The sequence below is a fragment of the Carettochelys insculpta genome, chromosome 6 (genome assembly GCF_033958435.1).
Source record: "Carettochelys insculpta isolate YL-2023 chromosome 6, ASM3395843v1, whole genome shotgun sequence".
NCBI classification, from domain to species: domain Eukaryota; kingdom Metazoa; phylum Chordata; order Testudines; family Carettochelyidae; genus Carettochelys; species Carettochelys insculpta.
The window spans coordinates 119,212,101-119,227,833 of NC_134142.1; the positions used below are offsets into that span (position 1 = coordinate 119,212,101).

Consider the following 15,733-nt stretch of genomic DNA (forward strand, 5'->3'; position numbering starts at 1 on the left):
TCACATCCACATCTGTCAGTTCCCTTTGCCAGAAACATACCATCCTGCCTCCTTGAGATCTGGATCATCTCTTAGGTTGAGAGTGATGTTCCTGTATTATGCTTCCTGCCTGCTTCTCAACTCCCCCCCCCGCCCCCCCCCCCCACTGCTCTCTGATCTAACAGCACCTTCCTGTGCCTCTTGTTAGACATGGCATGTCAGACATACCCCCTAACATTAGCTGTTGCATGCAGCAGTGCTGCCTCTAGAAACCTAGGAGACTTGCTATCTAGATCACTCTTCCCTCTTCTCCCCACCCCCCGCTCTGGAATCAAGGCACAGCACAGAGAACACAACCCAGAAGTACCAATATAGACAGAACCAAACACCAGCTACAGCCTGCAGACCCAGCCTATAGCTCTACCAGACTCACCTGTAGTGGATAGAGGGCCAGAGATGGGCACTCAAGCAAAGATGCCCCCAATGGTGGAAGCCAGGATGATGACAAGGATGATACAACAGATCATGATCATGATCTTCTTCTGTTTGGAAAGAGAGATTTAAACACACCATACAGGCAGCCAGCTGTCAGCCAACTACACAGGGGACAGGGGAGAGAAGAGGGCAGGGTCATTCATTCTCTGTGCCTCACAAAGAGCAAAAGGAAGGTGGACCACAGCTTTGGGCTGGATAAAAAGGAAAAGGACCCATGGAGTAGTAGGATGGAGATGCAGATGGAGGGAGGGAGGAAGGCTTTTCTCTCACAGGACAGGACATGACAGGTTTTATCCTTAGTGCCAGTGGCCCACATGGGAAATCATGGCACAGCAAGCTCATTTCCCTTCCCCTCAACTCACATGCCATGGGGGGGAGGGGGGAGGGGAAGTGCTCAGATGCAGTTACAGGGACCCAGCAAATAGCTAGAAAGGAGCGAGCCTGCCCTGCACATGCAGAATAACCCTGCTACCCCCAAGGCAATTATATGAACTCCCAACATCTGTTCTTACCATACACACTGGATACCACAGACCAGCAGAGGAGAAGCCCCAGTCAAGTTTTCTGATGCAGCTGGTGTACTTGAGAGGAGGTCCCTTCTGGAGACTCAGGACAACAGGTTGGCTTGGGTGAGGGAGGGGAGGGGGATGGTCCTCTAACCCATTCACCTTGCTAATTGTCATTAGTGTAGCCAGCTGGTCAGGAGATCATCAACAAACCTCTTTCCCCTGCTGCCAAACCTGGTCACTTGTGCTAGTCTGAAAGAGCAGCTGTCTCTTTAAAAGTCAGTGATTCAAGAGAAAGCAGTTCTCAGCCTGTTGCTGGAGGCTGGAAGTCCCAGTCTCATCCCCACAGGCAGTCACAGGGCTGTTCATTCCACAGTGCTCATTAACCTGCTCTGACAGTTCATACACCTACTGCCTTTCCCCATCTGTTGCTTTGCTCAGCCTTGGCTCAATGCTGCCTCAATTATCCAGCCCATGTTAAGGGTAAACAAAAACAACCAATCCCAACCAAGAGGATTCAGGGTAGCCTAATGTCTGCATGGAGTAGTCTCTTCCAGGCCCGGACTTGGATCCTATGCACAACCTTGGGCAGCACACGCTCCATTACTAGTGTGCCAGAACCACAGCATCTGTTTATGTCTGGCAGCCCAGCTAATAAAGTCTCCTTTACACTAAAAAGAGGGTGGTCTGGTGGTGAGAGCACTGGAGTGGGATTCTGGAGCCCTAGGCTCTATTCCATATTCAGCCAGTGGGAGTCATCACGTCCCCTGCCCATGCCTCAATTTGCCCATCTGTAAAATGGGGGCAGTGGCAATGGACTTGCTGGGGATAGGAGCAAATTACAAATTACTGCCATTCATTGTAGCCAAGTCTTGTCTGTCTTTACCATGTGAGGGACAGGCCAAGGAGTGCACACACCTGCCTCCCCATGTCAAACCAGGAACAGCTTAGGTGGCTATAGCTGGCTGTTGGGTTCAGGCAACACCAGTGCACACAAGGAAAGCGACAGAGGCGAGAACTTTTTATGATCAAATACAAATTCATTTATTTGCTTTTTTAAATTAAAAATAAATCAAAGTTTAAAACACCCACCACACACACACAGGCCAATACCTTCACTTGGTGAGACCGTGACATTTGCCCTGTCTACCGAACTCTGGGGAACTTCAGGGGCATCTCACAGTTGCAAATGGCAACCTTGCCCTGGCAGCAGGCTCCAAACCCACCACCTAGAAAAATCACAGACATCAAGACCTAGAGAAGAGGACAACAAATGGGAACTTTCTCCCAGCTCCGTCTGTGTCCCAAGGAGCACTGCCCCCATGCAGTCTTGTATCAGTATAGAGGGTGAGGGGGAGTCATACTAGTGAGTGCTGAGTGATCCTGAGAGAGGTGCAGCCCCTAGCACACCAAGAAGGATGATGGGGATGGAGATGGTGCATCTGGGCCAGCCAGATGCTGCTAGGAAGTTCAGCCGCCTTCCTGGACAGGAATCCTCCATCCTGACTACCAAGGGCAGTCAGCCCTTCGCCTTCTCCAAGGGGGGTGGGGCGTGGGGGTGGTGGCGAGACATGTGTCAAGTGATTTAGCACAACCCTTAGGCCCTCTGTTTATCCTCAGGCCAGGTGCACGATGAGGCGGCTTCCCTGGCCACTCTGCCCTGGGAAGATCATTAAAGGATGAGCCATTGATTCAGGCCTTAGCTTCCCTACTGAGGCTTCCAAACATGGAGCCAAACTAGTCCAATGGCATTTCTGCAATTGAGACCTGTACAATGGGAAGAAGGCTCAGGATTTCAGCCGCCCTTTCCCACTGAGGCCAAACAGTTGTCCTACGGCTCCAGCTGTCAGTCATACCCAGCTCAGGTACATCACACCCAAACACATCCCACAAGGAAAAATGGGCCACCCTGATTTCTCTGACAGTTGTAGACAAGGGACTGGTTACTCAGAATAATATACACACGCACACACACCGACTCCTGATCCAGGCACATTTAAAACAACACACGTGAAAACTCAACCCGCCCTGAGTAAACAGAACGTTAAAAGGCACATGTGGACACAAACATTAAAATTATATCCCCAGCAGGGTGGGCAATTATACCTGCTGGTCCCACAACCAAGGGAGAGTCCCCCAGCAAGGCTCAGACAAGGTCAGTGCTCAGATTTGTGGCCTAGGAGGTCCCGATTGCTATTTAACAGAATGCAGCACCCACCCAGAAGTTTTCCAGGGACCCCAGCCCTGCAAACAAAGCACATTGCATTATCAGACCCTGGGCTTTGGGTTGGATGCCAGGGACCAGCCTATTTTTGGTGCTTCAAACAAAGAAGTAGGTCAAAGATTCACATTTCAGAGCTGACAGCTTTCAATTCCTCCCAGGTCTCAACAAACAGGGATCACAGAGACAGGGCTGGCAGGCCCCTCCTTCTGCACACACGGATGGATTAACAGGAAAAGTGGCCCATGTTCTGTACAGAGCTCAGAGTCCTCCCAAATGCATATGTGCTCTGCTGCATACCCATGTGAGTCCCAGCCCCATTCCTCAGCCTGAGTACTGAGTACAGCACCACCAAATCTGTGCCTGCTGGTTTGGCCCATGTCCCTTCTTAATCCTGGGGTCAACCAGGCTTGGTAACATTGCAGATTCCAGTGCCATATGGTTAGTGCATTGCCACACAGGAGACTCAGGATCCAGGCCCAGAGAGTGCTGCGGGAGGCCAGCCACAATTAACGTCCAATATGCCAGGCAGCTGACCCAGGTGAGAACTCAACTCCTGATCTCCCTGCCCTAGCCTGTGCAATTCAGAGGGGTAGTTCTTACACTCCTTAGCCTCCTCCAATAGAGATTTAAAACAATTAAAAAAAGTCTCCCTAAAAAAGTGAGAGTGAGACCGGCCAATGAGGTAGGAAACAGTCCTGGGCATTCCTTTAAAGTCTGCTACCATTGTTTGGGAACCCACCAGGAAACGAGATCTGACCGAAACAGGAAGTGACATCGGGAGAAGCCAGGGTTGGTGGTTGCAGAGAGGAGGGGAGAAGAGGCAGGCACGGTGACAGCTTCTCTGAAGTACCTCAGTGGTGCTGGACACACAGGTACCTTCTGGACGTGGTGAAGCAAGCTTAGATCCTCCAGGAGGGCTGCGTCAGCTAGCTGCTGAATGGGGAGCTCTCCCAGGAAGTACTGATGGGAAAAGCTCCACCCTAAAGGGAAATTATTCACAGCAGAGCCAAAGGATTAGCAGGTCCAGGAAAGGCCGGGGGAGCGGGAACTCAGCGTGTGGGACACGAGAAGGATCATTAGGGATCAAGCTCACCACCAGCCCAGGAGGAAGATCAGGAGTGTCTGGAGAAATTGAAGGAAGAGGGGAGAAGTCAAGTCACATCGGAAGGCAGCCATCAGGGTAATATTCAACATAAGTCACTGACATTTTAGTCGTCCCCAGAAAGGTCGCCATGTTCGCCTGTAGCATCACAAACACAAGCAGTCCTGTGGTACCTTAAAGACTAACCATTTCATATATTAGGTACTGAGCTTTCATGGGTCAGACCCACTTCCTCAGATCTCGTGGGGAAATTCCTCACCTTTGATATTTTCAGGAATGGCACCATCCCATTCAGTTTAGTTTACTTCTTCCACTGGTCCTATTAATGTCAGGTGAGCCCCCTTACTTATTTTCTTCCTTCCTTCCTCCCCCCCCTTTCCCATATAAACCCTGGATTATTATTATCTGCTCCAAATCTGAAGTGGGTCGGACCCACACAAGCTCATTACCCAAAATATAAAATTGTTGGTCTTTAACGTGCTACAGGACTGCTGTGTTTTTTATTTTGGTTTTTTTTTTTTTTTTTAAGCAGACATCTAAAGCTCTAACAGATTCTGGGCCCAGGTAGAAATGGGGAAACTACCTCTGCAGGTGGGATGATAACCTGACTGTGGGATTCAGAAGGGAGCCAGCATGTGCTCCCATAGGCTGAATGCCATCTTCAAAGCCACGGACCTTGCGCCCCAGAGTCTCAGCTTCCATTTAAAATGCAAAGCGAGCTTCTAACTGTTCTGCTTGCAAAGGAGACCTCAAAACCACAACCAGAGCGTGAGGGAGACCTACTGGTGAGGGGCACTGAAAGGGCCGTTTTGTTACCTGCATCACAGCTCGCTGGAGAAGCGGAGGGAGGGTGGGTAACGCACCAGCGCAGCTCCCTGCGTGCGGGGGCCACAGATCCTCAGTGTTTGGGCACTGCTGCCCTTCCCCTCCCCCATCCCAAACTGACCCAAGCACTGTGGTCAAGCTCAAGGGACATCTACTCCACCCCACCCCACAGGAGAAGTCAAGAAGCATCACCCCCATATTTTGATTATCTGCACAATCTACTGCGAGGGGCTTCTGGTGCCACCCAGAGGCAAGGGGTGGTGGCAGAGCTTGGAAGAGTACCACCTCCTTTTCTTCTCCTCCCTCCCACTTACCCCCTGCAGACAGGGAATGGAGAGCAGGTCAAAATTAACCCTTCAGATCCCTTGGTGCATGGTGACCTGCCCAGAACTCGAGTCTGCAGAGACCCAGCGAGATAAGCAAGAGCCCCATGAGAATAGCACAGAGGCCTGCTTAGGCCCCATCCATAGAACTATCCTCCTGGTTCTAGAGCCCTGAGATATCACTCCCACCATCCCATGTCATGCTCTTGACCCCACCCCACTCCTGCAAACAGCTTCTCGCTTGCCACCTCTTCAGTGCCCGGAAGTCATACATAGAAAGGTAAGAGGTTGAATGTGAAACTCAGCTACCAAGCACAAAACCAGAGCCAAGAACCCAGAGCCCAAAGCACAGAGACTAGAACTCAAAGTACGGCACAGCCCATAGCATAGAACCAAGAGTTGACAGCACAGAACCCACAACCAAGAGCTCATGTAATTGCCCACAGGTGAGCTCAAACCTGGGACCTCAGCAGCTTAGTGCAGGAACCTCTACAGCACTACACTCTACAGCAGTGTCCAGTAAGAATTCAAAGATCACCACACTTGTGGTTGTCGTCTTTCCATATTCACCATGAATAAATGTCCTCCCTTACCCCAGAGCCAGGCACTCTCAGCCCCCTGCTCCCGGTTCTAATTTAATGCGGGCGACTCACCAGCACCGTTGTTAGATCTACTGCTGGATCCGTGGCCGGGGCCACCGCAGCCGCCACATGTTTCTCCCACCAAAACAGCAGGGCCTGTGGCAGAGTGGGCAGACAGCACCCCCTGCATGTGGGTTGAGGAGGGGCCATATTTAAAAGGCTCCCAGAGCTGCACGCAGCTCCAGAGCCAGATTCTCCACACCACGGGGTCCTGTTCACCACCCATGGCGAGCGGCCAATGCACCGGACTCTGTGGCTCTACAGTTTGAGCTAAAAGCTAAGTCCGTGGCGGAGACTCATTCTCTCTCTCTGAGCTGGCTAAGTGCCACTACAGGGGACAGTGGATCACACCCAGGTGTGTGGGTCACACTTGCAGCACAGAACCCACAACCAAGAGCTCCCAGCACAGAATGCACACAGCCAAAAGTCTAGAACCCAAAGCCAGCATCAAGAACCTGAAGCGTAGACCCCAGTGCACGTCAAGGTTGTGGATATAACACCCAGGACAGATGCATTTTATTTCTGACCCATGGCAGGGTTGGTCTGCAGGAAAGAGGAGTGAAACCCCACCCTATGTCCAAGGTGCACACTGGTATACACCCGGCTCAAAATGGTCCTGAGCTCTCCAGTGCAGGCGAGAGAGACAAGAAGTTCAAGTCACACCCCCACCTTGGTTTGCCTGCTGCTCCCTCCCCTCCACTCCCCCCCGCCCCAGCCGACCCCCATCTTCCCCACACTACTTACAGTTCCAAGCCAACAACCCTGAGGGCTGGCTTTACTTGAGCCCTACGGAAAGTCCAATAATCAGAGCTACTATTGCGAGCAAGACCACCACTATCACAATGATAATCACCATTTTCTGGAGGAGGGGACACAAACAAAAACAAAACAAAAAAAATGCCATAAACAGCAATGCAACAGCCAATGAGAACAGGCAGGTGCCCCTTTCAGAGATGCGTGTCAGAGGGCAGGGCACAGACGTCAAGGTGGCAAAGCAATTTTGTTGGACCGCCTCAAAAACACACACAAACATTCACCACCAGAATCTTTCAGTGATCAGCACAGCTACATTTTTCTAGGCTTCCCGACTTTGGTCTCCCTCTTAATTTAGCCCAGTTCCAGCCTTCTCCGGCCAGGAATACTGCAGGGACTGGTGGAGCAGCTGTGTGCATCCAGTGCCCTTACAACGCTCTTCTCCCTCCACTGGGGCATTACTAGGAACGGTGAGCAGAGGGGTACTCCCAGCAGGAAGCCTGCTGGACAGGACAGGAGCGCTGGTGGTGGGGAGCTCCAGAGAATCCCATCTTGACCACTCCCACCAGGGCGCCCAAGTTACCCCAGTACTGACCCCTGCCAGCAGGGAATGAGAGGTGTGGGGGAGTTCCAACCCTCCCCGACTAGGGGGCCCTTTAGGGGACAGTGCCAGAACTCTGGTGCAGGAGCTTGGCTCCTAACCGCCTTTATCAAGACAACTAGAGAAGAAAAGGGCCCAGGAGGAGCCTGGAGCTCGCGAAGTGAAGCAGAGAGACAGCCCAAGCAGCTGCCTCTGAGAGGGACGCAGCAGGCCACCTTGCACGTGGAGGGGCTCCACGCCCGGGCTGCGAGAGGAGGCTATGAAAGAAGAGCCCAGGAAGCCAGAGCAAGGGACAGGGAAAGATTACCGACAAGCCAAGGGGTCCCCAGCAGCATTCCCTGCAAGCCGGGTGCTCGTGCAGCCATGCAGGAGAGTCCAATGCTGCCCAGCTGATCAGCAGAGCACCCACCGCTAGTGGTCTGTCCCTGCAGTGGTGCACATTCACCCATGCCACCGTGCACATTAAAAAGTTTTTTCTACATGGGGATTGGTCACCAGGGCCCCTGATTTGTTCTGGGCCTTTGCCAGACAGACCCATTGGCCCGTGTGCTCACGAGGCATTCTGGTGACTAGCTCCCTAGGCAATTACAATACCTTTGAGAACTGTGGGTCCTTTGCTATCAGGGAGGGGCTGGGGAAGAGGGAGGGAGGGAGAGCGGTGAGGTCAGAGACAGGTGGGATGCGGGAGGAGGAACATTGACAGGGACTGAGAAGTTCTGTGATTGGATGCAATGGGGAAAGGAAGCAGGGACTTAATGAAGCCAGGCTTTGGTTAGGCAGCTGGGACGTGATTGGATGAGTCTGGGAAGGATGACAGGGCTCTTTGCTGGTGGGAGCTGGAAGGTGGGATCTGACAGACACTTTACAGGGTGGGGCTTTCGATGGTGGGATGGATGACAGAACAGAGGAGAGCCCTTTAATTGGCATGGATGGGGACTACGCAGAGAGCTGTGATTGGTGGGGCAGAGAGGGTAGGGTGGGGCTTCGGTTGGTGGATGGGTCATGATTGGACAGCATCTAAGAAGAGCGAGGCAGGGGCTGTTGATTGGCAGGAGATGGAAATTGGACAGGGGCCTGTGACTGATCACTCTCACCCTTCTGGCCTCACTCTGGTATTTCACTGCCTTTTTGGTGTCGGCCACAGCCCGTTCCACAAAGCCCACCGACTGGTCCATGTTGGTCTCTATGCGGTCGATCATGGCTCCCTTGCAGAAGAGAGAGATGGCGGGAGCGGCAGAGTGCAGCGGAAGAGACAGAAGAAAACAAGAGAGCCATCGAGGGGACCCAGGCATGGATCGAGGTTCGGGGCACTCACCTTGCGTGCCTTGCTCTTGTATATCAGAGCCTTTTTGGTCTCCTCTCGTGCTTTCTCTACATGGTCCACAGTGTGCATCATGTTCAGCTCTATGTTATCTATGACCCCACCCTGCCAGGGGAGTAAGAAGAGAGACCTGTCAGGAAACTCAGACATCAAAAGTGCCCATTGATCTGGGGCACTTGAGAGTCACTCAGAGCACGTCGACGTTGCAGTATTAGCCAGGGATGTTACCCAGGTTTAGCCCAGGCCTCCCTACCAGCTACACACAAAACTCAGACCTGGGTTTGGAAGCATGTTAAGCCTGGGCTGCCTGACCCAAATGGAGGGGCAGGGCTAGAGTAAGAACACAGGATAAATGATTCATGTGCAGATTGTCCTCCAATGTCCTTCCCACAATGCCCCATGAATGGCAGACAAGATCTCCTGCAACTGACTGGGAAAGAACCCTCGAGCACCCCAGTGCAAAGGCTCAGGAGTTACGTCTCCAGGCACCGGGGGCAGGGGACACTAATTCAGATGGGCTTTGCAGTGGAGATGTTCATTCAGCAAACTGGTGGGGGCTTGGACCCCGGTGCCAATCACCTGGCTGAACTGGGACATGAAGACACAGTGCAGGCCCGTGGGCGAGACCACAACATCACTTTCTGCCATTTACATGCTCCTCCCATCAGGAGGCCCGGCCCAGCCCTGCCCTCAAGGTATCCCACTCCGCTCAGGCGAGCGAGGCATTCACCCCACCCCACCCCCAGCCCCTGCTCTTCTCCTGGGTGCAGAGGGGTTGCCATGGATTGCAGGGGTCAGGGTCAACCTGCTGCCTCTCAGGACAGGGAAGGGGCATACTCACCATTCCCCGACTCGCACGCCACCTCCTCGGCATTGCATTGTGGGTAGAAAACAGAAAGGGGCCTCAGGGATGGACACTAATGGCTAAGTTGCAGTGAGAGATGGCTGCACTCTGGGGCTACTGAGGGGCACCAGGATAATAAGAGGGCTGAGGATTCTCCCAGGGACACCAAGTAGAGTGGGCCTTGGCCGCAGGAGCTCTGTGGGGTCGTAGGAAAGCCAAGAGGACGGGCCGCTGGGCCTCCACACCATCAGCCACATCACCAAAACCAAATCCCCAGCTCACTCCACCTAGCTCCTGTACAGCCAGCATAAAATCCCTGGTGGCTAGGAGGCACCGCGCAGTTACCCTGTCAGCTTGCTCAGTCCTGCCCCTGCCCCCCACCCCGTTTCACCCTGACCAGAACAATCCCTTCCTTCCTACCCTCAAGCTGACATGCTTATCATGCCCTCTCCTCCCACGGGTACTCCATCGCCCAGGCTTGCCTCACTCCACCTCCTGTTTGTTACACAGCTGTCACTCTTCATAGGGTTGCTCTGTTACCCTGGTCACTGCCCAGGTTGCCTGGTTACCTGTGCTCATCCCTCTAGGGCCCCACTCTCTGCTTGCTGAGGGACCTTCTTCATGTTCCCCCCCAAGTTATTCTATTCCCTGATCCTAGTTACTAGGTTCCCCCAGCCTGTCCCAGTTGCCCAGTCACTCAGGTTCTTATCCCTCCAGAGGGCCCCAGCAGAGCCCTCATTGGTTGTTCTGCCTGGTTACCTGGTTTTCCACCAGCATGGCAATGTCCACAAACATGTCGTGAAGTTCCTTGATGCTGCTCTCGAGCCGCACGATGTCCTTGTGCCGCCCCTCGATCTCGCTCAGCGCCTGCTTCGAGATCTGCGAATCCATGATCTAGAACAGAGCCAGGCAGCATCAGCGACTGCCCTACACAAACCCCGATACTGCTAAAGAGCCACCAGCCAACGCCCTGATGTTCCCACTGCTCAGTCACCTGCTCCCCCGCACCCCCAGCCTGACACCCACACTCGCCGCCCAGCCCCCAAATTCCCACGGCTCTCCCCCAGTCCCAGCATCTGTGCCGAGATTCCCAGTCTATACAGCGCTTGGAGATCTGCTGTTGGAAGAGCTACGTAGCAGTTAGGTACTATTAGCAGCAGCAGCTCCTCTACAGTTCTTCCTCTCCACGCACCCCCCTATTGCCCCATCTCCCTCCATATCCCACTGCGTCCTCACCCCAGAGGTGAATATTGATGGGTTTCCACTCTCCAGCATCTCCTCCAGCTCCTCGTCCGTCGTGTTCTTCCCAGCTTCACCACAGGAGAAAGAGGCGAGATCACATCAAATCCCTGACCACAAATGGTGGAACCAGCATGGAATTCCAGGGGGCGGGAAGAGATTTACACTGACTGTCCTTGGGAACAGGTGTGTTTGTGTGACTCCTTCTGGCCTCCGAACTGTGAAATGCCTTCCAGGCCCAGATGCTAAACATCCGCCCCCCCGGGAGGCAGGGAGGAATCTCACGGCTGCCCACTTCACACTCCCCAGCAGGGGGCACTCACACACGGGGGGGGTGGGGGGGGGTGGGAGGGGATCATGGGTACGAATATGTATTTAAAAAAAAAAAAAAACAGCAAAATAGAAATGTGTGAAGGCCATGAGGACACCCCCTCCCGGGAAAGCGACGACTCCCCCAGAACCACACCACCTTGTGCTGCTGCTGCCGCCTTCAGAGCTGGGCACTGGACTATCAGCAGCTGCTGTCCAGCCACCCAGCTCTGAAGGCAGAGAAGAAGAGCTATGGGTGGCAATACCGCGCCCCCTCAACAAGTCCTGCAGCCACCTTGTGGGTCAGAATCCCCAGCCTGGGAAACGCTGTACAATACAGACAGAAGTACACAGAGATTAGACTTCTTGGTCCATGACAGGTTTCTTCCACAGCTGTGAATTTGCTAGGGCCCTAATTACGATCTCTACGGTAACGCAGGCCCAAAAACTGGAGTCAGGTCATCTCCACTGCTATGGGAAATGAATCCAATGACCCCTTGGCTGGGGAGCAGAGATTCAGGGGCTGGCCACAGGCTGCCTGGGGGACCTGAGCACGGAAGGTACATACTGATTTCAAGCTGCCGCTGGATTCGCCCTTTGCTGCGTTCCCGGAAGTCAACCTGTGCCTCGTTGTACTTAGTCATCACATCGACAAACTTTCGGGAGAGGACAGAATGCTGGGGGGGAGGAAAGGGGACAAACGAGTGGGTCTCTGTATGATCTATACTGTGGTAATGGGGTCAGTGGGCACTGCCTGTCCAACTGGGCCAGCACCTGCCCAGGGAGCTATCTGAACACAGCACAGCCCACCTGCTCCCCATCTCCTTACCCTGACCCCATGCCCTCTGTCACCTAGTCTGGCACTGGCACAGCCCCTCTCTCTGGTAACCCCCGCCCCCCAAAAACACTGTCTGGTTGGTTCTGACAGGAGAACCCACTGCAGCATTGGGGAAGGGTCTTGTCTGTGCCTCAGTTTACCCATCTGCATGACAGGTCTAAATGTTCCAGATATAGTGATTTTATAGTGCTTCAGGCAGTGGTGGACAGCCTGAGAGCCACATGCAGCTCACCAGGGCTCCCCCTGTGCCTCATGGCTCCCCTGCCTGTCCCCCCCCAGCACTGAGGGACCAGAGCCCCCTGCTTCAACTCCTCTCCATCCCATCCAGCACTCTACATGCTACAAATGTCTGATTTAGGCTCCATCCCCACTCCTCCCCCTGAACACCCAGCCAGGGGATCTGGTTCTGCCTTCCTCTGTGGGACTGAGGAACCCTCTTCTCAGAGGGCCTCACACGAAGCCAAGGGGCCATATACCGCTGACTTCCTTCTCGGCAAGGTATCATCTCCCTGCACAGGGCTGTGCTACAGGTTGAACCTCTCTAATCCAGAGCACTCATCTGGCAACGTCCGTAATCCGGCGTTTTTAGCTCACTGGGCAGCCACTTATCGTGGGGGTGGCCAAGTTTCTCATGATCCCATAAAGTTTGTTTCCAGCCACAGTCCTGGCTCTCTGTGTTCCATGCTGTTATTTAGCAGTAATTTACCCCTAAGTGTCTACTAAGAGCCCAGTAAGCAGTGGAAGTGCTGGTCATGTGCTAGACAACGTTGGCCTTCCATGATCAGCATATTCTCTCATTCAGCACCGGTCAGGTCCCAAGGGTGCCGGATGAAAGAGGTTCAACCTGTACAGTCACACCATCTCTGTTGTGACTTGTCCCCTCCCCCAGGGCTCTGAGTGTAGCCCACGGTCCCCGGGATCCGCTGCCGGCTCGAGGCAGGCTGACAGGCGGGTTGCAGCGTGTGCCCTGCTCACCTGGGATTTCCGTATCCGCAGATCTGCTGACGACCGTATTTCATCCTGCTCAATGTTCCGCTCCATGCCTGGGGACACAGGCAAATGGGGTGAAGTAAGTGGCGGCGGGAGGGGAGAAAGACTGGGACTGGCTGCACTTTCCTCACATCGCAGCCTCTTTTCCCGATGAGCTTGGAGTTCTCCTCTTCCCGTAGGAAAATGGCTCATCCCTTCCTGACCCCCCGACTTCACCCATCCACAGCCAAGTCAGTGGCTCAGCTGGCTGCACCCGCTTGCGACCAGTGTGCGCTGTACTGTGGGTGCTTATGCGCCTGCTCAGAAAAAATGCAAATGCCACCCAGTTGATTAGCAGAGCACCCACAGCTCCATCCCTATTAGTGGTGCACATTCACATGTGCCTTGACGCGCGCAGTTTATTCTGCACATAGGTGGAAAAGATAAGCGGGAACATTGCTTGCTCTCCAGGCACTGGGAGGTAGTGGGTGCAATCTGCACCCTGTCTGCATAGCTCTCTGTCCCCACTGGGAGAGTCTGGGACACAGAAGTTGATGATCCTACTACGGGTTAACAGAGGTGGGTCTTTTAGCACGAGCCATAGAGACCTAAGTGTTAAGATCCAAAGTTCCCTGGATCCATCCTGGCAGCTGATGCCCCACCAGCAGGGCAGCTCCTGGCCAGGAAGGGTCATGGCTTAGAAGCAGTCTCAGGGGAGTGCAGGACGAAAGAAGGTGGGTGTTGACAGGGGCTGGGCAGCCTTAGGGAGAGCTCTACAGGAAGGATCCACTAACAGCCAGCCGAGGGGGTGGCGGCGGGGAGGGTCAGTCTCTTACTCTTAAGCTTGTTTCGGACGCTGTTGGCCATTTTCTTGATCTCCGCTGTGAGCTGCTCCAGGTCGTCTTTGGTCTCTGCGGAAGCACAAGCCACCAGACCCGATCAGAGGCAGCTGGGGACCCTGGCCAGTAAGGCCCCCAGGAGAGCAGCTGCTGGAACCCTCCCCGGCAGAGATTCACCCTCCCTTCCCGCAGGAGGTGGACCCGTGTTTGCGCTTGTTCAGGTGCAGGAGAAGCTCGGGCTTACTCTGCTCGGGGATAGGAGCGGACAGGATGATACTGTACAGCTTCTTTGCCCCCTCCACATTCTCCGCGATTTTCTCGATATTTTGTCGGGTTTCTTCAATCTAAAATGGCAAGAGGAGACGGCTGTGAGCTGTACTGCAGGGCCACCCTACCGCGATCAGGGCTGCAGGGTGCTTGGGGCTGTACAGGGATGCTCAGAGAGGGCCCCTGCCCCCCACAGCTCACTTTCTAAACAGGCAACAGACAATGGCGGGGTGGGGAGGAAGGATTTGCCCAAGGTCACCAAGCACCCAGATCTGTGCTGCCTGACCACAGCTAACTGCCAAAGGAGATGATCTCTAGGCCCAAGGGCCTCGCAGGCAGAGGAGCTCTGAGAGCAGGTCTTGCTCCCTCTGCCCTGGAGAAGGGACACAGACTATACAAACGAGCCAGACACCCATCCCTGGGCCACACCTCTGAGAAGAACTCGTCCATGAAGCCTGTGTTGTCGATGGCAATCTCCACATCGTCAGCATCGTCATCCTGGTCCTGTTTCTGTAAGGAAGGGCAAGGCTGGTGAGGGACCTTCCCAGAGCCAGCTCAGCCATGCCAGGCTCTGCCCTCCTGCTCCCAGCACAGAGGAACCCCTTAGCACCTAGGAGTGCACCAACGAGCACCTTACCAGCGCCCCGATTCCCAGCCCCTCCGCTGGGGTGGGAAAGACACAGCCCACAAGCCGGATCTCGCCTGCCCCGCCAGTGGATGTGGCCCTTCCTGCCCCTTGCAGCTTTCTGTTCTGTTCTGGAGGGTGGGGGCAGGGGAAGCTTCTTATGGTTTGCAGCCAATAGGCGCTGAGAGATTTTGCGGGGGGCTGAGGCAGAGCGCCACATGAAGTGGGGAGCATTTTTGAGCAGTCTGGTGCTGCAGCAGACCGTGAGCCTGTCCCACGAGTCACCCAGGTAAGTCTCCTGGCCAAACCTTGTCTCTGGCACTCCAGACCCTCCCTCTCCCCAACTCTCTCCCCCGCTTATTTCTGCCTTCCCACATAATCCTATCCTCTACCCCCCACCCCACGCCCCCATCCAGACTCTGCACCCCAGTCTCCTGCCCTGGGTCACACCCCAAACCCCCACACCTCTGCTTGTATCTCAGACCCCGGCCCCAGGTCACAACACCCCATTTCCCTCCCAAAGCTCCCACCGCCTCCTTCCCCCCAGCTCCCCTCTGCACTCAACCTCCATCCCAGACCCTGCACCTCCTCTGTTAGCATCATGGAAGAGGGCAGCCCTTGACCACTCTCCAAGTTCTTGGAGTGGCTCCCATCAAAAATTATTGCCCACCCCTGCCCTACACCCAGCAACCCCCTTGGGTGGCCAGTTGTGCAGCATGGGCCTCACTCAGAACAATGAGGAGGGCAAGGCCTGGCCTGCAGAGATTAGAGCACTTGGTCGATACCCAAGTGAAGGATCAGCTTTCCTGGCGATCCCTCCGCCCCGGGGCGCTGTTAGACGCTCACAACCTCAGGAAGATTTTCAGTAACCTCTGTGATGGGGCTAGACGCCAGGCTGACGACCTGGAGACCCCATCCATTCACCCAGCCCAGAGCCACAGGGACTCTGCCCAGCCCCCGCAAGACCTGTCTTTCAGGGCATCTTTGAGACCAAGAACCAGGGGTCCAGCTACTGCGCATGGAGGTCACTGGG

At 54.5% G+C, this 15,733-nt stretch overlaps 1 protein-coding gene across 2 annotated transcripts in view; it reads right to left on the reverse strand.

The window, feature by feature from the left end:
• STX3 (syntaxin 3) overlaps positions 1-15,733 on the reverse strand; it is a 32,058-nt gene that overhangs the window by 1,401 nt on the left and 14,924 nt on the right. Inside the window, exons 2-11 of one of the 2 annotated variants that reach the window (XM_074998051.1) lie at positions 14,505-14,585; positions 14,053-14,152; positions 13,806-13,880; positions 12,976-13,043; positions 11,731-11,839; positions 10,851-10,924; positions 10,374-10,508; positions 8,765-8,875; positions 8,544-8,654; positions 413-521 (exon numbers count right to left, since the gene is read on the reverse strand). In XM_074998051.1, coding sequence (XP_074854152.1) covers positions 444-521; positions 8,544-8,654; positions 8,765-8,875; positions 10,374-10,508; positions 10,851-10,924; positions 11,731-11,839; positions 12,976-13,043; positions 13,806-13,880; positions 14,053-14,152; positions 14,505-14,585 — 942 coding nt within the window. In that variant the 3' untranslated portion in view covers positions 413-443. Of the gene's footprint in view, positions 1-412; positions 522-1,162; positions 4,327-6,839; positions 6,955-8,543; positions 8,655-8,764; positions 8,876-10,373; positions 10,509-10,850; positions 10,925-11,730; positions 11,840-12,975; positions 13,044-13,805; positions 13,881-14,052; positions 14,153-14,504; positions 14,586-15,733 lie in introns of those variants that run through there. The other variant, XM_074998050.1, reaches the window with a different exon arrangement.